This window comes from Pseudophryne corroboree, chromosome 5 (assembly GCF_028390025.1).
Source record: "Pseudophryne corroboree isolate aPseCor3 chromosome 5, aPseCor3.hap2, whole genome shotgun sequence".
Taxonomy (NCBI): domain Eukaryota; kingdom Metazoa; phylum Chordata; class Amphibia; order Anura; family Myobatrachidae; genus Pseudophryne; species Pseudophryne corroboree.
Genome location: NC_086448.1, coordinates 784,187,964 through 784,210,981, shown reverse-complemented (window position 1 = coordinate 784,210,981; position 23,018 = coordinate 784,187,964). Strand labels below are relative to the sequence as shown.

Sequence of the window (23,018 nt, the reverse complement as noted above, 5' to 3'; positions counted from 1 at the left end):
CGCTCCCAGATGCACGACCTTATTCAGCTAACAAAAAAATGGTTACAGCCAGAGACATTAACTGGTCCCCAGATGGTTGAAAGAGTCGTCATGGACCGCTACTTGAGATCTTTGCCCATGGTCCTGCGCAAGTGGGTGAGCCATGGAAACCCGGGTACTGCTGACCAATTAGTGGACATGGTAGAGAGGTATTTGGCAGCAGAGGAACTACTGATGACCACCCAGAAACCCATAGATCCTCGACAGCGCCCTTCAGTAAAGACTGGTAAGACTGTTCCGTGGGAAAACGTTGCTGGGCGGTTAAGAGAGCGCAAGGCTGGAGAGACTGTAAACACTGGCCCTGGAGACAGGCCAATGGGGCTAGAACGGTCTATGCTGCCCAAACGGGTTGATAATCGTGTGGTTAAATGTTTTAGGTGTGGTATGTCAGGTCATGTTATTGCCAATTGCCCAGTCACGCAAGAACCCATGCAATGTGATGCTGTCTTTGAATGTCGCAGAATGTCTTTCTTTGCTAGGATAGCCTGTACTGTGGTACCTTCACCTGAGCTGGAAAAACAAACGTGTGATGTGTTCTTAGAGGGTAACCGGGTAGAGGCCTTGCTAGATTCAGGAAGTTTAGTTACCCTCGTGAAAGCTGGGTTAGTGAACCCCTTAAAGGTCCAGCAAATACCTATTGGGGTAACTTGCATACATGGGGATACCCAACATTATGTCACTGCTGAAGTGAATATAGAAACTTGTTGTGGGTCAGCAATTGTTAAAGTAGGACTGGTCCCCACCTTGGTGCATGAGACCATAATAGGGAGGGATTTTCCTCATTTTTGGAAACTGGGGGAATCACGGTTATCAACAGATGTGAGAAGTAAAGAGCCAGTTGATAATACCAGTGATTTTATGGATGTACGTGTGTCTTCGGAACTTTCTGACCCTTTGCCTTTTGCTAGTTTGGCTGGGGAAGTGACAGATGGGGAGTCCAGTGAGGACCCTCTTGCTGGGAACAGAGACATAGTAGTTAGAACTGAAAGCGTGCCTGACCTGGAGGTAAAGAAGGATCTGTTTGCGTCTGAACAGTTAAAGGATCCTACCTTAATAAAGGCTAGAGAGAATGTTAAGGTTGTTAAAGGGGAACCTGTGGTACCAGGTGACAGGGTTACGTATCCCCACATGGCCATCTGTAATGAGCTCTTGTACCACATTGTCAAAAGGGGTGAGGATGTGGTGGAACAGCTGATAGTTCCCCAGCCTTATCGGAGAACGGTACTAGATTTAGCTCATAGTCACGTTACCACAGGACATTTAGGGGCAGAAAAAAACACTGAAAGAGTTTTACAAAGGTTCTTTTGGCCAGGGGTTTATAAAGAAGTGTCTGAATATTGTTCTTCCTGTCCTGAATGCTAGTATCATGCCCCTAGACCCCATTTCAGGAGCCCACTAGTTCCCATGCCTATTATAGAGTTCCCGTTTGACAGAATAGCCATGGATCTCGTGGGGCCCTTGTTAAAGTCTGCTCGGGGGCCATCAGTATATCCTGGTATTTATGGACTATGCCACTCGATATCCTGAGGCTGTCCCTTTACGCACTATCACAACCAAGGCGATAGCTAGGGAGCTGGTGCAGGTTTTTAGTAGAGTGGGAATACCAAAAGAAATTTTGACTGACCAAGGTACTCCATTTATGTCAAGGATCATGAAAGAATTGTGCAAATTATTTAAAGTCAGTCACCTCAGGACGTCCATCTACCATCCCCAAACTGACGGGTTGGTGGAAAGGTTTAATAAAACATTAAAAAGTATGTTAAAAAAGGTTGTTGAGAGAGATGGGAAAAACTGGGATTGTTTGTTGCCCTACTTGTTAATGGCCGTCAGAGAAGTTCCTCAGTCCTCTACAGGGTTTTCTCCATTTGATTTGTTGTATGGTAGACACCCCAGAGGGCTGTTGGACATTGCCAAATAGACGTGGGAAGGACAGCCCACTCCTTATAGAAGCGTTATTGAACATGTAACACAAATGCAGGATAGGATTGCAGCCGTGGTACCTATTGTCAGAGAGCACATGGAACAGGCCCAAAGTGCTCAACAGAGGGTCTATAACCGGAGTGCCAAGATACGGGAATTTGCTCCTGGAGATAGAGTTCTTGTTTTGGTGCCCACTGTGGAAAACAAATTCCTAGCTAAATGGCAGGGTCCATTTGAGATTAGGGAAAAAGTGAATGAGGTTAATTACAAAGTATACCAGCCGGGAAAGAGAAAACCCGAACAAATCTACCATGTTAACTTAATCAAACCCTGGAAAGATAGGTTGTCTCTGTCAGCGGAGCCTTGCCCTTCGATGTCTTCACCTCGGTTGCTTCCCGCAGTAAAGGTGTCAGAGACATTATCAGCTGATCAGAACAATCAGGTTAAAGAATTTCTCATCCAAAATAGGGAGATATTTTCACAGCTGCCGGGCCGAACGACCATAATAAAACATGACATTGTCACAGAACCAGGGATCAGGGTTCATTTAAAGCCATATAGGATTCCTGAAGCTCAGCGAGAAGCTGTTTCTAAAGAAGTTAAAACCATGTTAGAACTTGGAGTCATAGAGGAATCTAACAGTGAGTGGTCCAGTCCCATAGTTCTCATCCCGAAGCCCGACGGTAGCATACGCTTCTGTAATGACTTTCGTAAGTTAAATGAGGTGTCCAAGTTTGACGCATACCCCATGCCCCGTGTGGATGAGCTTATAGAAAGGCTGGGAACAGCCAGGTTTCTCACCACGTTGGACCTGACCAAAGGGTACTGGCAAATACCTTTATCTGATAGCGCAAAAGAAAAAACAGCCTTTTCGGTTCCGGAGGGGCTGTACCAGTATAAGATGTTACCCTTTGGGTTGCATGGGGCTCCAGCAACCTTTCAAAGGGCGATGGATAAAATTTTGAGGCCCCATAGAAAATATGCAGCTGCCTATTTGGATGATGTGGTAATTCACAGTACAGACTGGGGGTCCCATTTGGTTAAAGTACAAGCAGTACTGGACTCAATCAGAGAGGCAGGGTTAACTGCTAACCCAAAGAAGTACTGCCTCGCAATGGAGGAGGTCAAATACTTGGGCTTCACCATAGGCAGAGGTCTGATTAGGCCCCAATTGAATAAAATTGATGCTATTCAAAACTGGCCTCGTCCAGTGAATAAAAAACAGGTAAAGGCTTTTTTGGGAATAACTGGGTACTATTGACGGTTTATTCCCAATTTTGCGGCCACAGCGGTGCCGTTGTCAGACCTTACCAAAGGGAAGCAGTCAAATATGGTGAAATGGAACCCTGATGCAGAAAAAGCGTTCCAAGCGTTAAAAGTGGCTTTGTGTTCACAACCGGTATTGATAACACCAGATTTTGGGAAAGAATTTGTGGTACAGACAGATGCCTCAGAGGTAGGGATAGGGGCTGTGTTGTCCCAAACCAGAGATGGGGACGAACACCCTATCATTTATTTGAGTAGGAAACTCAATGAGCATGAAAAAAGGTATGCCATTGGGGAAAAGGAGGCTTTGGCCATTAAGTGGGCACTAGATACCTTGAGATATTACCTCTTGGGTAGACAATTCAGACTAGTGACAGATCATGCCCCTTTAAAATGGATGTATGTAAATAGAGGCAAGAATGCTCGTGTAACTAGATGGTTTCTAGCGTTGCAGGATTTTAAGTTTACTGTCGAACATAGACCGGGTACACAATTGGCCAACGCAGATGCATTGTCCCGCATCTTCTGTTTGGGGGCTACAAGTGTTCCGGCCCCTAGGTCGAAACAGGGGAGGGGGATATGTGACAAGAACACTGGGATAGTGTTTGAGGGCAGGTATGTTTGTCCCAGGTTCTTGTCTTACATGTTTTAGAAAATGAAAACTTCTAGGAAAATGCTTTTGTTTTGTTAGAACCTTTTCAGTTTGCTGGAAAAGCTGGATAAGGGCCCTGAGAGAGAGATAGGGCGAGTTCCAGACATTGGGCCCAGTTCGGATCTTTGGCCTCACAGAGGGCTAATCAGGGCTTTCAGCTGTGCAAGAGTCTTATAGGGCTTCTAGCCTGATTAATGTGTGCAGACTGCCTGGGAAGACTGAGAGAAACTCGCTTCATGATACAAGTGAGCTATACAGTGTTTACTGGAGAACTCTGTGTTTTTGTTTAGTGATAGTTAGGAACATCTTGTGTTTAGTTAGTGCCGGACAGGCAAGGTATTTTCTTTTGGTGTTTGTTTTATTTTCTGTATAATAAAACTGGCTGGGGCCAGTCGTACCAGAAACTGGACTTGTGTGGTTCCTCAGCTGCTGTGTGCTGCCATTTACCCCAGGAAACGGCACCATGTACCCTTACAGTGTTACAACTGGCATTACTACTGGGGGCAAACTACTGGGGGACATTTTTACTGGGGGCATTACTACTGGGGGTAATGTTTTGGGGGCAAACTCCTAGGGGGCATTACTACTGGGGGCAAACTACTGGAGGACAATATTACTGGGGGGCATCTACTGGGGGCAAACTACTGGGGGACATTATTACTGGGGGGCATCTACTGGGGGCAAACTACTGGGGGACATTATTACTGGGGGCCAACTACAAAGGGGCTAACTACTGACGGCATACTACAGGAGGGCATTACTACTGTCGGCTTAACTACAGGGGCATTACTACTGTTGGCTTATCTACAGGGGCATTACTACTGTCGGCTTAACTACAGGGGCATTACTACTTGGGGGCTAAACTACAGGGGGGCCAAACTAATGGGGGCATAACTACAGGGGCCAAACTACTGGGGGATAACTACAGGGGCCAAACTACTGGGGGCATTACTAGTGGTGGCTAAACTACAAGCAGGCAAACTACTGGGGGCATTACCACTGGGAGGCTAAACTAAAGGGGGAGGGGGTAAACTACTGGGGTCATAACTGCAGGGGCATTACCACTGGAGGCATAACTACTAGGGCGCTAAATGACTGGGGCATTACTACAGGCAACATTACTACTGGGGGCAATACGGGCATTGCATAAGGGGAACCACTACTATGGGGTCTATATAAGGGGCACTACCAGTACAGTGGACATTGCATAATGAGCGCAACAACTGTGGGCATTGTATAAGAAGCGCCACCTCACATGCACCGAAGCCGCACGCAAATGTACTTGCCCCTTCCATGGTGCCCCCCCTATCATTTTCTTCTGGATCCGCCCCTGCTGTCAGATAACAGATTACAGACATTTTCAAGCCAGTTGCAAATACTGGATTTCAGGGGCAATGGTGGTGGTGGTGTAAGGGGGGGGGGGGTGTTGGTTCTATGTGTGTGTAATATACACAGCATGTACTCTCCACTCCACTGAAACTGCCCTTACAAAAGTATGCAATGACCTCCATGCTGCTAAATCTAAGGGACACTACTCTATACTTATTCTACTTGATCTCTCTGCTGCTTTTGACACTGTGGACCATCCTCTCCTACTGCAAATTCTTCACTCCATTGGTCTGCGTGACACTGCCCTCTCTTGGCTGTCCTCCTACCTTTCTGACCGTTCTTTCTCTGTCTCCTCTCATGACTCCACCTCCCCCTCACTTCCACTAACTGTAGGGGTACCCCAACGTTCTGTCCTTGGTCCTCTACTCTTCTCTCTCTATACGTCCTCACTAGGTAAGCTCATTAGTTCTTTTGGTTTTCAATATCATCTCTATGCTGATGACACTCAAATCTATCTTTCCTCTCCAGACCTCTCCCCTACTCTCCCCACTCGTATCTCCAACTGTCTCTCTGCTATCTCTTCCTGGATGTCCCAGCGCTTTCTTAAACTTAACATGTCTAAGACCGAGCTGATCATCTTCACTCCCTCCCGCATAACCTCACCTCCTACAATCTCATTATCTATTGATGGCACTACTATCTCCTCTAGCCCCCAAGTGCGATGTCTTGGAGTAATGCTTGACTCCTCCCTCTCCTTCAAACCACACATTCAGCACCTCTCACAAACCTGCCATTTTCATCTAAAAAATATTTCCAGGATCAGACCCTTTCTGACCCAGGATGCTACTAAGACTCTTATCCACTCACTGGTCATCTCCAGACTGGACTACTGTAATCTGCTTCTGATTGGTATTCCTGACAGAAACCTCTCTCCACTCCAATCTATCCTCAATGCTGCTACCCGGCTCATCTTCCTCACCAAACGCACTACGTCCACCTCTCCTCTCTTACTAGACCTTTACTGGCTCCCCTTCCCTTTCAGAATCCATTTCAAGCTTCTCACACTCGCTTACAAAGCTCTCACCCACTCCTCTCCCATCTACATCTCTGACCTTATCTCCCTTTACACTCCCACCCGTCCTCTTCGCTCTGCTAATGCACGCCGACTCTCCTGCCTACGGATTACTTCCACTCCTATCTCCAAGATTTTTCACGTGCTGCACCACTTCTCTGGAATTCCCTACCTCTCCCCCTCAGACTCTCCACCTCTCTACAAAACTTCAAACGGGCTCTCAAGACCCACTTCTTCACCAAACCCAGCCAAATCTCATCCTAACCCTCTGTTCTAAGCTCTCTATGTACCCCGTCTGTGTCACCCCTGTCTGTCTACCCCTCCCCTTTAGAATGTAAGCTTTTACGAGCAGGGCCCTCTTCCCTCATGTGCTTATCCTTTCTTACTTTAATAATCTTCTACTGCACCAAATCCATCAGTCTTCTGCCACCTGATACTTATTCCAGTGTCATCTGCTGATGTAACTATGTTTATTTACCCTGTACTTGTCCTATACTGTCATCAACTGTAAGGTGCTGTTTTCCTGTTTGATTATTTATGTACTCTGTAATTGGGCGCTGCGGAACCCTTGTGGCGCCATATAAATAAAGGATAATAATAATAATAATAATAATAATAATAATAATAATATATCTTGTATATATCTCCTATATAATAGCCCAGATCTGTGACTTTGTGCTTGTGTGTATAACGCTGGGCGTGGCTAGGAGCTCTCATTGGGTTAGCAGCAGGTCTATCACACCCAGTCCACAGCTGATTGGATGAGAAACGCCCTCCCACACAGGTTACATCCAATGGGAGGCTCTGCCCTTTGGCTGCTGTGTGTTCCCAGAGCAGGATTAACAATGGGGCTGATGGAGCTGCAGCTCCAGGTCCACACCCTAAAATAGGCCCACTGCATCTGCAGCAACATACCCTCCAACAATTTACACGTAAAAATCGTTACAAATTCGAAAAGGGGGCATGGCCACAGCATACCTCCCAACTTTGGAAATACTTAAAGAGGGACATGCGCGCAGCTCAGCAAAGGGGCGTGGCTTAATTAAAAGGGAGCATGGCTTCGCGGGAGGACCCGCAAACGCGAGCCATGCCCCCGTTTTCGTCACTGAGGGGGCATGCCCAGCGCTCTGTGAGCCGCTGGCATGCCCCTTCTCCCTCTGACTCCAATGAATAGACGCTGTGCGAATGCGCACAGCGTCTATTCACCGCTGCTCTGCTAAGCAGGGCAGCGATGACAAGAGTCTCCCGACTGCCCCCCCCGCCGCGGGACACTGCGGCCTGCGGGTGGGACAGCGGGACAGTCCCAAAAAAACGGGAAAATTGGGACAGTAGGGAGGTATGCCACAGGTACAGTGGCATGGTCACGGCTACAGTGGTGTGGCCACGCCCCTTTCCCTATACTTTCAATGGAAGATGCAAAAATCGATACAGACCATAAAAAAAAAGATACTGTACCTGCCAAAAAGGTGCAGCTGGAGGGTATGCCACTGCATCTGCAGCAAGTCTCTGCACTGTAGATAGGGAAAAAAATCCTTTCACTGCAGCGTCCTATGTCCTGCTGCCAGTCCGCCTGCACAGCACTCTCACCTGTTACATTGATTTAGCGAGTCGGTCAGTTCTGCCAGCCAGTCACTATTGTTACTAAATAACCTACAGCTCCCAGCAGTCCTTATCGCCAAAGCATTCCGGCGCTAAGGGCTGCTGGGAGCTGTAGTTTATTGAGTGCATCTTCTTTCCTGTAATGCGGCGCGTTGGGACACCTGCGCTAACAATAGTGACTGGCTGCTTGGCTGCTGTGTGAGTCTCCGGGAGAGCCACTGCCAAAGGGGGGACAGCAGCTTAGCTGCTTCCAGGAGGAGAAGCATGAGAAGCATTACCCACCCCTCCCCCACTTGCAGTACCTCCGGGCCCCATACGCGGCACCCCCACCCCCCCTCCACCACCTGCATTGGCTCCAGACCCCCACCCGCATCACCCCCACCCCTCCCCTCCCGGAGCCACCCGCGGCACCCACGCGCCCGCGGTGGATCCGGACCCTCACCGGCAGCACCCATGCACCCACCCCTCCTTCACCTGTGGCACCACTGCTCCAGCCCCTCCCCCACCCACGGCACCCCAGCAACTGCTCCTCCCCCACCCGCTGTGGCTCCAGACCCCCACCCACGGTACCCATGCACCCGCCCCTTCCCCACCCGTGGCACCAGCCCCTCCTCCACCAGCGGCACCTCCGCAACTGCCCCTCCCCCACCTGCAGCACCCCCGGACCCCCTCCCCCATCTGCGTCTCCCCTGCACCCACGACTCCCCCAACCACAGTACTTACTAGGTGATTCATCAGGCCCTGCGTGCACTGTTCACGCCGTTGCAAGGGGCTATGACCCCTTAACCATTGCACGCCCTTTGTCCGTGCAATACTTAACCACTCACACAATTATGATTGGAGGTAAAACTCCATATAATACAAATATTGCATTCCACGAGGGCGTGCAAGGGTTAAGGGGGCATAGCCCCTCATGACGCTCACATTAGACGTTATTATGGCGTTACATGCCACCTGCTTTCATTATTTTCTGAAGCATGCTATCAATATGACTCTGGATCACATTCATATAGCAATGTGCCCATTCCATGACCAAGTGATCCTTCAATGCAGCCAAATTCGGAGGGTGTTAGTGTTTCTTCTTCACAGCCCGAGTAGCAGATATCAGAGTATCATAGGCAAAATGATGGTGTAGTGGTTAGCATTAATGCATCACAGGAAGGCATGGCCCATCTGTGTGGAGTTTGTATGTTCTCTCCGTTTGGGCTTCCATCCTAATGTTCCAGTTTCTTCACGCACTTCAAAGACACACTGGTAGGTTAATTGGTTTCTGATACAACTAACCCTAGTGTGCATGTGTGTCCATGTGATGGGGATTATAAATTGTAAGCTCCACTGGAGCATGGACTGATATGAAGAACATATTTCCTGTACAGCACTGCACACATCGGTGGTGCTACATCTAAAAAAAAAAATAATAATAATAATAAAGTATCTTGATTGGGAATATGTTAATTAACTTATACCGGCACAATATCACTAAACAGCACAATCTGATTCATTGGACAAATTTGTAAAACAGCGGTTCCCAACCCGTGGTATGTGTACCCCTGTGGGTACGCGGCAGACTGGTAGGGGGTACTTTAAAACAATGCCAGTAATGGCGGAAGAAGCTCTCTTCAGTGTCCCCCCGGCGCATGTGCTGTGGCGATTAGAGGACGCCAGCGGGTCACAGAGCCACGGCTGGAGGAAGAAGCCCCCGCCGTCCCCACTAAAATCTGTCCACTCCTGGATGGAAAACAAATTGCTGGGTGCCTTGTCCAGAATTCTATGTAAGTGCGCACAGATATTATACAGTAGGTCAGTGTTACCCACTGCAGCTAGATAAGAGCTTCTCAAACGTGGTCCTCAAGGCACCCAACAGTCCAGGTTTTAAGTTTATCCATGCTTGGCCACAGGTGACTTAATTAGTACTTCAGTCAATTTGATTTAACCACCTGTGCTGAGCCATGGATATACCTAAAACCTGGACCGTTGGGGTGCCTTGAGGACCGCGTTTGAGAACCTCTGGGCTAGATTATTTTTGCTTTTGAGATTTGCAGTGCCATCTATATATGCAACAACATTGGGGGTTTTCAGATCCAGAAAGGATCCTTTTGATAACAATCATTACTTCCAATGGTGGCTAGATAAATGTTATTTACTGTCCTGTGTAGGATTTGATATAGCGCAGGTGTGCTATAATTGATTGCTATGAAGCTTTAGCCATACCTCCCAACATGACCCTTTCCAGGAGGGACAGAATGCTCTGCTCCTGGACTTTTCTCTTAATTTATGATTACCAGCACCTGTGCTGAAACACCTTTCTCATCCATTTACCTGTTCAACACAGGTGCAGATAATCATATATTGAGAAAATATCCAGAAGCAGAGCATTGTGTCCCTCCTGGAGAGGGTCATGTTGGGAGGTATGCTTTAGCCACTAGGAAGTTTCTGTTTGAGGACGTCTTAGATGTTATCTGAATTACATGATCTCTATGATTACAGATACATATGATAAATGATGGCTTGGCAGGCTATGGTTATTGGTTATTAATGTATATTTACTGGAAAGTCTTTTTCTATATTCCTTTGGTTACTTTTGATATTAACAACTAGTTCTTAGAAAGGTGGGGATTTATGAGACAAGGGGGTACTCATAAATGAAAAGCCTAATCAAGGGGTACAGGAGAGAAAAAAGGTTGGGAACCGCTGATGTAAAACATTGAGGTACAAAAAGTCTAATATAACAACAAGGTGAAAAAACATCTTATTTGCATCAGTCAGCAATATAATAACGATGTAAAACATCGATATAAAACGTTTTTACGTACAGAATGCACCAAACTACACCCATGGGACAGAAGCATCTGCAAGCTATACAATTTCCTCTCAACTGGAAATAACCTTCCAAAGGGCTGCGAGATTCTGGTATGGATGATGCTACGTCACATCATAAATAACTTTCAGTGGCCTCTTGTATAATTTTTTTAAGCTACAGTAGATCCAAGCTCTCACCCAATTCCGATGTAACAAATGTTTAAGGTTTTAGGGATACATCTGCTATTACAGGGATTTGTCAGCAGATGGCGCATGAAAGCCAAAAGTGGGAAGACAAATTAGCGCTATTTAAATTGCATTGACGTTAAAATACTCTAGCTAGCCATGGTGAGTGAATGCATTCTACACCAGTGACTGTGCACTCACATGCTCATTCTCTAATCCAACGCCCCCCTCTGCAATTATTTAGACTGGGAAAATAAGCAGTGGTTGGTGAAGTTACAAGAAGTAATCTACTATATAAATGCGAAAATTTGTCCTTCTGTCTTTCTATACAAATCCACAATTTACAAGCGAAGATCGTGAAATTTCACATACGAGCGTATTAAAACATGGCGGAGGCAACTAAAAAAATTGAAATCCCTAGCACCCCTAGGGTGGCAGACAGCAGCACAGAGTATATCAGGAGTCAGCATAACTCCGGAATTGCTGCAGCAATGTACTCAAAAATTGGTACACATATGCCTTACAACCTGGGAACCAACACTGTGGGGGTCAGACACCCCTAGCACCCCTAGCGATCAGGCAGCAACACTGAGTATTTCAGCAGACTGCATAACTCTGGAATGCCTGCAGCAATTTACAAAAAACTTGCTACACATATGACTTATAGGCCCTACACACTGGGCGATCTGACTGCATGATATGAACGATCTCGTTCATTAATTAATGAGATACCGTTCATATCGTGCAGTGTGGAGGCAACAGCGGTGAACGATGCGCGGCCCCGCACTCGATCATCGCTGGTGCCCCGTCGGCTGTGCATGCAGGCCAATATGGACGATCTCGTCCATATTTGCCTGCACTTCTATGTAGCCGGGTGACGGGGGGAGTGAAGAAACTTCACTCCCCCCGTCACTGCCCCCCCCCCTCGCCACCGGGTTGCCCGTCGGCCGTATCCACCGTCGGGCAGCTCGGTGGCGGATCGGTCAATGTGTAGGGCCCTTTACACTCTGGAAACAAACACTGCTAGGGGTGGGACAGCAGCACAGAGTATGTTACAATAAATCTATAAAAAGAGAGCGCATGCAATTTAAATAGTTTAATTCTATATTTTCATAAAAGACAAAGACGTCTAATCAATATATACATAATAATACTTTTAAAATTCCCAAGAGAACAATATCCTCAATTGCGATATAACAATATCCTTAATCTTTTGCACATAAAAAGTCCATTTTACTATATCAACTTGTAATTATCGTTTGGTGAAAATTTATCCCAAAGTCACTTTTTATGGAAACTTAAATACTGTAGCTATAATCATCTATTCAAGTGAGTGGTTCTGGATGATGCGGGACAGACAGCTATTATAGCTACAGTATTTAAGTTTCCATAAAAAGTGACTTTGGGATAAATTTTCACCAAACGATAATTACAAGTTGATATAGTAAAATGGACTTTTTATGTGCAAAAGATTAAGGATATTGTTATATCGCAATTGAGGATATTGTTCTCTTGGGAATTTTAAAAGTATTATTATGTATATATTGATTAGACGTCTTTGTCTTTTATGAAAATATAGAATTAAACTATTTAAATTGCATGCGCTCTCTTTTTATAGATTTATTGTAATTCATTTATTGGTATTTGTTCAGGTGCCAAGTGGGAGCTGCATACAGGTGGTTAATTTTTGTGGACCATTGTTATAAATCAATAGAATTATCAGCGCCTGAAATAGTACACACCCGCAGACAGAGATAGGACCCTTGTGGTTCTGCTGTGTGTCAGTGGGTGTTTATTATTGTATTTGTTACAGAGTATGTTAGCAGACAGCAAAACTGTGGAAGGTATCCGTTTGGATGGTCGACAATGTTATGGTCGACAGTCATTAGGTCGACCACTATTGGTCGACATTGACATGGTCGACATGGACACATATACAAAAGAAAAATGGAAAGCGGTGGGCGCAACACCATATAATCCTTACATGAAAGATCTGTAAACCAAAGGATTTATCCTTAGTCCTATAGCAAAGGCTTAGTAGGTCTTAAGCAGTTTTCTCTGGGTTTCCTTTCAAGGTGTAATTTCTTATATCGAAAAAAGGAGACAGATCATCGAATAGACCTGTATGACAAACAGACCACAGGTTTATTACACTAAGCACTCACAATGGTAGAACAAGCATATAACCACATGAAAGTGGATATGGGGGTGGCTGACATCTGGTCACAAGTTACCCTCCCAGGAGGCACTGGAAGCTCCGGATTCCACAGTACACCAGAAGAGAACGATTGTCCAGATAAGCGGCCACCCTTTGCAAACAAAGGCCACTAGCTTAACGCGTTTCGACCTTAGAAGTCCTTCTTCAGAAGCATAGTGGCAGTCTCTAGATTAGTGGTTTTTATACCCACAGTCATTATCCTTAATTGGCTTGAAATGATGGAGCTTTTCCTGCTCAAACCGTGGCAATCGTCCGCGACCGGAAGTCCGTCACCGGAACCGGAAGTAGTGCGTTCCACCGGTAAAAACAGGGAAATTCATGCGTTCCACCCTCATCAATCGGCGGGGCTTAATGCGGCCAATCAAGGAGTTGATCTCCGTTATTCCAGGAAAGATTTACCAAAGTTCAAAGTTCATTAATAGTCCACAATTTGAAAAATAAAAAAATACCTAAAAAAATAATCAAAAACAGAGGTTAAAACATGGAGATTAAATATAATAGCAGCATAAATATGTAATCCATAAATAACAATAATTATAAAACGAGAGGATATATAAACAGGGGGGGGGGGAAACCTAGCAGCATAAATCTCTAAAGAAACCATTTTAATTCGAATTCTCCATTCAATCCATTTGGGGTTAAAGTTTTTAATGTATGGATCCATTTCATTTCTGCCTTAGCTAATTTAATGTCATCATCTCTATTTCTCCACAATGGGAGAATAGCTTGAATACCCCAAAAGGCTTTTGTGGCTCCTGGATTGGAGTCATGTACTTTTTTTAAATGAGCTGATACCGTAAGGTTTCTAAGGCTTTTCTTATATTATAAGTGTGTTCCGCTAGGCGGACCTTCAGGTTCCTACTAGTTTTGCCAATATAAACCAAACCACACTTGCACTCTAACGCATAAATAACATTTCTCTGACGTCCTAGTGGATGCTGGGAACTCCGTAAGGACCATGGGGAATAGACGGGCTCCGCAGGAGACTGGGCACTCTAAAGAAAAGATTAGGTACTATCTGGTATGCACTGGCTCATCCCTCTATGCCCCTCCTCCAGACCTAAGTTAGAATCTGTGCCCGGCCAGAGCTGGGTGCTCCTAGTGGGCTCTCCTGAGCTTGCTAGAAAGAAAGTATTTGTTAGGTTTTTTATTTTCAGTGAGATCTGCTGGCAACAGACTCACTGCTACGAGGGACTGAGGGGAGAGAAGCAAACCTACCTGCTTGCAGCTAGCTTGTGCTTCTAAGGCTACTGGACACCATTAGCTCCAGAGGGATCTAACACAGGGCCCGACCTCGATCGTCCGTTCCCGGAGCCGCGCCGCCGTCCCCCTTGCAGAGCCAGAAGACAGAAGAAGCGACGAAATCGGCGGCTGAAGACTCCTGTCTTCATTAAGGTAGCGCACAGCACTGCAGCTGTGCGCCATTGCTCCCACAGCACACCACACACTCCGGTCACTGTTGGGTGCAGGGCGCTGGGGGGCGCCCTGGGCAGCAATTAGATTACCTTTTGGCACAAAATGCACATAATACAGTTTATAAAACTGTATATGTGCAAAAAAAAACGCCATTAATATTATACAAAATGCGGGAGAAGCCCGCCGCTGAGGGGGCGGGCCTTCTTCCTCAGCACACCAGCGCCATTTTCTCTTCACAGCTCCGCTGGAAGGACGCTCCCCAGGCTCTCCCCTGCAGTATCCATTACAACAAGGGTAAAAAGAGAGGGGGGGCACATAAATTTAGGCGCAATTGTGATAATAAGCAGCTATTGGGAAAAATCACTCTTTTTAGTGTAAATCCCTGTGTTATATAGCGCTGTGGTGTGTGCTGGCATACTCTCTCTCTGTCTCCCCAAAGGATTTTGTGGGGTCCTGTCTTCAGTCAGAGCATTCCCTGTGTGTGTGCGGTGTGTCGGTACGGCTGTGTCGACATGTTTGATGAGGAGGGTTACGTGGAGGCGGAGCATGGGCAGATAAGTGTGGTGTCGCCCCCGACGGGGCCGACACCGGATTGGATGGATATGTGGAAGGTTTTAACCGACAGTGTCAACTCCTTACATAAAAGGTTCGATGACGCAGCAGCCTTGGGACAGCCGGGATCTCAGCCCGCGCCTGCCCAGGCGTCTCAGAGGCCATCAGGGGCTCATAAACGCCCGCCAGCTCAGATGGTAGACACAGATGTCGACACGGAGTCTGACTCCAGTGTAGATGAGGATGAGACAAATGCACAGTCTACAAAAGCCATCCGATGCATGATTACTGCAATGAAAAATGTATTGCACATTTCTGATATTAACCCGGTTACTACCAAGAAGGGTATTATGTTTGGGGAGAAAAAGCAGCCAGTGACTTTTCCCCCATCTGATGAATTAAATGAATTGTGTGAGGAAGCGTGGAGTTCCCCCGATAAGAAACTAGTGATTTCTAAGAGGTTACTGATGGCGTACCCTTTCCCGGCAACGGACAGGTTACGTTGGGAAACATCCCCTAGGGTGGACAAGGCGCTCACACGCTTATCAAAAAAGGTGGCACTGCCGTCTCAGGATACGGCCGCCTTAAAGGAGCCTGCGGATAGAAAGCAGGAAGCTATCCTGAAGTCTGTGTATACACACTCAGGTACTATACTGAGACCTGCTATTGCTTCAGCATGGATGTGTAGTGCTGCAGCTGCATGGTCTGATTCCCTGTCAGACAACATTGATTCCCTCGACAACCATAGAACATATAAAAGACGTCGTCTTATATATGCGGGATGCACAGAGGGACATTTGCCTGCTGGCATCTAGAATAAATGCGATGTCCATTTCTGCCAGGAGAGTATTATGGACTCGGCAGTGGACAGGTGATGCTGATTCTAAAAGACACATGGAGGTGTTGCCTTATAAGGGTGAGGAATTGTTTGGGGACGGTCTCTCGGACCTCGTATCCATGGCAACAGCCGGGAAGTCAACTTTTTTACCTCAGGTTCCCTCACAGCCTAAGAAAGCACCGTATTATCATGTACAGTCCTTTCGGCCTCAGAAAGGCAAGCGGATCAGAGGTGCATCCTTTCTGCCCAGAGGCAGGGGTAGAGGAAAGAAGCTGCACCAGGCAGCCAGTTCCCAGGAACAAAAATCCTCAAACGCTTCATCTAAGTCCACCGCATGACGCTGGGGCTCCACAGGCGGAGCCAGGTGCGGTGGGGGGGCGCGTCTCCGAAACTTCAGCAACCAGTGGGTTCGCTCACAAGTGGATCTCTGGGCTGTACAAATTGTATCTCAGGGATACAGGCTGGAGTTCGAGGCGACTCCCCCTCGCCGTTACCTCAAATCAGCCTTACCAGCTGCTCCCAGGGAAAGGGAGGTAGTATTGGCGGCAATTCACAAGCTGTACCTCCAGCAGGTGATAATCAAGGTTCCCCTCCTTCAACAGGGACGGGGTTACTATTACACAATGTTTGTGGTACCGAAACCAGACGGTTCGGTGAGGCCCATTCTGAATTTAAAATCCTTGAACACTTATATAAGGAAGTTCAAGTTCAAAATGGAATCGCTCAGGGCGGTTATTGCAAGCCTGGAAGAGGGGGATTTTATGGTGTCGCTGGACATCAAGGATGCTTACTTGCATGTCCCCGTTTATCCACCTCACCAGGAGTACCTCAGGTTTGTGGTACAGGATTGTCATTACCAATTCCAGACGTTGCCGTTTGGTCTGTCCACGGCACCGAGAGTATTTACCAAGGTAATGGCCGAAATGATGATACTCCTTCGGAAGAAGGGAGTTATAATTATCCCGTACTTGGACGATCTCCTTATAAAGGCGAGGTCCAGAGAGCAGTTGTTAGTCAGCGTAGCACTTTCTCGGGAAGTGTTGCAACAGCACGGCTGGATTCTGAATATCCCAAAGTCGCAGCTGATTCCTGCGACGCGTCTGCTCTTCCTGGGAATGATTCTGGACACAGAACAGAAGAAGGTGTTTCTCCCGGTGGAGAAGGCCCAGGAATTGTCATCTCTGGTCAGGGACCTCCTGAAACCAAAACAGGTGTCGGTGCATCACTGCACGCGAGTCCTGGGAAAGATGGTGGCTTCTTACGAAGCAATTCCCTTCGGCAGGTTCCATGCAAGGATCTTTCAGTGGGATCTGTTAGACAAATGGTCCGGATCGCATCTTCAGATGCATCGGTTGATCACCCTGTCCCCAAGGGCCAGGGTGTCTCTGCTGTGGTGGCTGCAGAGTGCTCATCTTCTCGAGGGCCGCAGATTCGGCATACAGGACTGGGTCCTGGTGACCACGGACGCAAGCCTCCGAGGATGGGGGGCAGTCACTCAAGGAAGGAACTTCCAAGGACAGTGGTCAAGTCAGGAGACTTCACTACACACAAATATACTGGAACTAAGGGCCATTTACAACGCCCTGAGTCAAGCAGAGCCCCTGCTTCAAAACCAACCAGTGCTGATTCAATCAGACAACATCACGGCGGTCGCCCATGTAAACGAACAGGGCGGCACAAGAAGCAGGATGGCGATGGCAGAAGCCACAAGGATTCTCCGATGGGCGGAAAATCACGTGCTAGCACTGTCAGCAGTTTTCATTCCGGGAAGCAGACTTCCTCAGCAGGCACGACCTCCACCCGGGAGAGTGGGGACTTCATCCAGAAGTCTTCAAGCAGATTGTAAACCGTTGGGAACGGCCACAGGTGGACATAATGGTGTCCCGCCTCAACAAAAAGCTAAAAAAAATATTGCGCCAGGTCAAGGGACCCTCAGGCGATAGCTGTGGACGCACTAGTGACACCGTGGGTGTACCAGTCGGTTTATGTGTTCCCTCCTCTTCCTCTCATACCCAAGGTACTGAGGATAGTAAGAAAGAGAGGAGTAAGAACTGTACTCATCGTTCCGGATTGGCCAAGAAGAACTTGGTACCCAGAACTACAAGAAATGATCTCAGAGGACCCATGGCCTCTGCCTCTCAGACAGGACCTGTTGCAACAGGGGCCCTGTCTGTTCCAAGACTTACCGCGGCTGCGTTTGACGGCATGGCGGTTGAACGCCGGATCCTAACGGAAAAGGGCATTCCAGATGAAGTGATTCCTACGCTGATAAAGGTTAGGAAAGATGTGACAGCACAACATTATCACCGTATATTGCGAAAATATGTTGCTTGGTGTGAGGCCAGAAAGGCCCCTACAGAGGAATTCCAGCTGGGTCGATTCCTGCACTTCCTACAGTCAGGAGTGACTATGGGCTTAAAATTAGGATCCATAAAGGTCCAGATTTCGGCCCTATCTATTTTCTTTCAAAAAGAACTGGCTTCACTGCCTGAAGTTCAGACGTTTGTTTAAGGGAGTGCTGCATATTCAGCCCCCTTTTGTGCCTCCAGTGGCACCTTGGGATCTTAACGTTGTGTTGGATTTCCTGAAATCCCACTGGTTTGAGCCACTTAAGACCGTGGAGCTAAAATATCTCACGTGGAAAGTGGTCATGCTATTGGCCTTAGCTTCGGCTAGGCGTGTGTCAGAATTGACGGCTTTGTCGTGTAAAATCCCTTATCTGATCTTCCATATGGACAGGGCAGAATTGAGGACTCGTCCCCAATTTCTCCCTAAGGTGGTATCAGCGTTTCATTTGAACCAACCTATTGTGGTGCCTGCGGCTACTCGGGACTTGGAGGACTCCAAGTTACTAGATGTAGTCAGGGCTTTGAAAATCTATGTAGCCAGGACGGCTGGAGTCAGGAAAACGGACTCGCTGTTTATCCTGCATGCACCCAACAAGCTGGGTGCTCCTGCTTCAAAGCAAACTATTGCGCGCTGGATCTGTAACACGATTCAGCAAGCTCATTCTGCGGCAGGATTGCCGCATCCTAAATCAGTAAAAGCCCATTCCACAAGGAAGGTGGGCTCTTCTTGGGCGGCTGCCCGAGGGGTCTCGGCTTTACAGCTTTGCCGAGCTGCTACTTGGTCGGGTTCAAACACATTTGCTAAGTTCTACAAGTTTGATACCCTGGCTGAGGAGGACCTTGCCTTTGCTCATTCGGTGCTGCAGAGTCATCCGCACTCTCCCGCCCGTTTGGGAGCTTTGGTATAATCCCCATGGTCCTTACGGAGTTCCCAGCATCCACTAGGACGTTAGAGAAAATAAGAATTTACTCACCGGTAATTCTATTTCTCATAGTCCGTAGTGGATGCTGGGCGCCCGTCCCAAGTGCGGACTCTGTGCAATACATGTATATAGTTATTGCTTAACTAAAGGGTTATTGTTATGAGCCATCTGTTACTGAGGCTCAGTTGTTGTTCATACTGTTAACTGGGTATGGTTATCACGAGTTGTACGGTGTGATTGGTGTGGCTGGTATGAGTCTTACCCTGGATTCCAAATCCTTTCCTTGTTGTGTCAGCTCTTCCGGGCACAGTTTCCTTAACTGAGGTCTGGAGGAGGGGCATAGAGGGAGGAGCCAGTGCACACCAGATAGTACCTAATCTTTTCTTTAGAGTGCCCAGTCTCCTGCGGAGCCCGTCTATTCCCCATGGTCCTTACGGAGTTCCCAGCATCCACTACGGACTACGAGAAATAGAATTACCGGTGCGTAAATTCTTATTTTTTTGTATTGCAAATCAAAAATTCCTTTATCTGATAGGTCTTATTCTTAACATTAAAGTCCTTAATTTTACTTGGACCCTTAACAGTCCTGCACATAGTGCATAGGCCACACCTATGAAAGCCTATAGTCCTAATACTGGACCTTTTTTCCTCATCTATGGCACTCCTAACAAGTTTGTCCTTAAGGCAGGGAGCACGTCTATATATAAATGACGGTTTTTCAGGAAGCTTCCCCCCTATAACAGGATCTTGGTCGATGCCTAAAAATGGTCGACACATGATATGTCGACATATGAAAAGGTCGACATGGCTTTCTTTTAAAAAAGTTAAGATTTTTACATTTTTCATACTTTACCATCCACGTGGACTATGATTGGGAATAGTAACCTGTCCGCAGTTCACTCGCCAAGCAAGGGGATACGGTACAGTAATTGGGGTTCCTGGTCATGTTACGGAAAAAAATGACAACAAAAACGGTAAAAAAATCCATGTCGACATTTTCATGTGTCGACCATTTTCATGTGTCGACCATTAGTCCATGTCAACCATGTCAATGTCGACCAATAATGGTCGACCTAATGACTGTCGACCTTAACATGGTCGACCATTCATACCGGAACCATTGTGGAAGGCCTGGAGCAATTTACGCCAAACTTGGTACACATCTGCCTTACACTCTGGGAACAAATACTGTTGGAGTAACACACCACTAGCACTCCTAGGGGTGGGCCAGCAGCACAGAGTATATCAGGACATACATGATATGTCAGTGATAACAGGGCTGCATGTGACAGGGGCAGTGATATGATATGAGGAGGGGAATGGAGGCTGCAGGAGGCCACAGACTGAGAGTTATATAGTGGGAGGAGCAGGGTCCCCAGCAGCACAGAGTATATCAGGAGATGAGTGATGTGTCAGTGAGGACAGGGCTGCATGTGACAGGGGCAGTGACATGATGTGAGGAGGGGAATGGAGGCAGCAGGAACCCACACACTGAGAGTTATATAGTGGAAGTAGCACGGTCCCCCAGCAGCACAGAGTATATCAGGATATACTTAATGTGCTGCGCTATATAAGAGACTGTAAAAAAAACACGATAATTTCATAGGGGCACTGATGATGTGAGGAGGGGAATGGAGGCAGCAGGAAGCCACAGACTGAGAGCTATATAGTGGGAGGAGCAGGCCCCCAGCAGCACAGTGTATATCAGGATGAGTGATGAGTTAGTGAGGACAGGGCTGCATGTGACAGGGGCAGTGACATGATGTGAGGAGGGAAATGGAGGCAGCAGGAAGCCACAGACTGAGAGTTGTATAGTGGGAGGAGCAGGGTACCTTGGGGACCAAAAAGGGGTCCGGTTACTACACAAAGTGCGTCAGGGAAGCAAGATATGCCTATATACTAGATCTCCAACCAACGTAAATTATCAAATAACTATCATTCTAATTTACCATCCACATCTCGTAGCGAAGCACAGGTATTCAGCTCTCTACAATGTTATTAATACTGTGTGTTTAATATTTACATTTATTTTTGTAAACAAACATTCTTAAAATCCCGGACAACGCCGGGTACTCCAGCTAGTCACATCTAAATACAAATCATTGGCTTACAACACAAGTACTGTAGTGTACTGTTTATAAATGTTAATAAAAATTGGAAAATTACATAAAAAATCCTTAAAAAAATCAAAATGTAAAAACTACATCAGTTTGCTGACCGGAACAAGGTTACCCAGGGCTGTCTGTTTTTTTATAATGATCTATATAATAACTTCGGTATCCTGTCTCTAGGTTAACCACACATAGCTCGACAGTGTCTAGGTCGACCACTATTGGTAGACACTAAGTATGTTGACATGGCTTCTAGGTCGACAGGGACTCTAGGTCGACATGACAAAAGGTCGACATGGGTTTTTCACATTTTTATTTTATTTTTTTAACTTTTTCATACTGTACTATCCACGTGGACTACAATTGGGAACAGTAACCTGTGCAGAGCGCAGTGATAGTGGAGTGGTGCACTAATTGGGGTTCCCGGTCACTGTACGGAGAAAACGACACCAAAAAAAGTGCAAAAACTCATGTCGACCTTCTGTCATGTCAACCTAGTACATATCGACCTAGAGTCCCTGTTGACCTAGAAACCATGTCGACTTACTTACTGTCGACCAATAGTGGTCCACCTAGACACTGTCAACCTAAGTGTGGTCGATCTTGCATACCACACCCAATAACTTCCTAAGGCCTGTCCCGTCTCCTATATGCATGGGCAGAGGGACCCAGGTCACGCGCTTCCCTCCAAAGCTAGACCCACAGGACTGACCCTACCCTGGCCAGAGAGGAGGACCGGCTGGAAACGGGAAATTATGCAGCTGCAGGATGGAGGGGGTGCGATGAGGTGGGAAGAGCAGAGCAGTGGACAGAGAAGGGGATGGGGCTAGACACAGCAGGGGTGAGGTGGGACAGAGCAGTGAACAGAAGGGGGTGGTTGGGCAGAACGGGACAGAGCAGCAGACAGAGAAGGGTATGGGGTGAGACACAGCAGGGGTGGGGTGGGACAGAGCAGTGAACAGGGGGGATGGGAGAGAACACGTGCAGGAAGAGGTGACCTGGCATCAGTTATATCCCTTTGCTAGTTATAATGATAATAATGATTACGACATGAACTGGTGTTAGCCAGGTAATTCATACTGTACACACCAGGGGTGACATTTATGAAAGCGGTTTAACGTCTATCTGTATAGAACAGGTAGTCAGGTACTTACTCTGACAACAGTCAGAATGTGATTGGGTTCTATACAGGACACCTCCAGTCATTACAGCACAGAACACAGCAGCTATTACACATAAAGCACACTTTTTTAATGGCCTCTGATCCGACCTTGAAATGGTATCAGTGCCAAAGTAGCATTAGGTGAATTCTTTGAAGACACATCTGTCTCCAGTAACAGATATTTAAGAAGATAAATAATTCACATCTGAGCTGTTTTGTTGAACTCCCCTTCCTTTTGGGAATGTGTTGACCTGCTGTGTCTCATCCAAGGTGGGGTACGCAGCAGGGAAGCTCAGGGGAGCCTATGAGGGTTGGAGTAATGTAGGATGACGTGTTATATATATATTACAGGCACAGAGCTGTTACACCTTTACACACCAAAGAAACATACGTTCTGTACATTTTTTGAATTATCTCATACATATAATTAACACTTTCCTACTACTGTCTACAGCAGTGTGAGCAACAGGTGGCCCTAAAGACACATGTGGCCCTCTGAGCCTTCACCTGTATTGCTCTAACACATTACTAAGAATAAGCGTAATGTGTGGCCCCTGGGAAGGTTAGGGATAGTCCATGTGGCCCCTG

The 23,018-nt window shown here is 46.9% G+C and overlaps 1 protein-coding gene across 3 annotated transcripts in view; it reads right to left on the bottom strand.

Moving 5' to 3' along the window:
• Positions 1–23,018, bottom strand: part of C5H7orf78 (chromosome 5 C7orf78 homolog) — a 115,377-nt gene that overhangs the window by 26,393 nt on the left and 65,966 nt on the right. For all 3 annotated transcript variants that reach the window (XM_063924381.1, XM_063924383.1, XM_063924382.1), the window contains exon 2: positions 13,028–13,529. In XM_063924381.1, coding sequence (XP_063780451.1) covers positions 13,028–13,044 — 17 coding nt within the window. In that variant the 5' untranslated portion in view covers positions 13,045–13,529. The remainder of the gene's footprint in view (positions 1–13,027; positions 13,530–23,018) is intronic.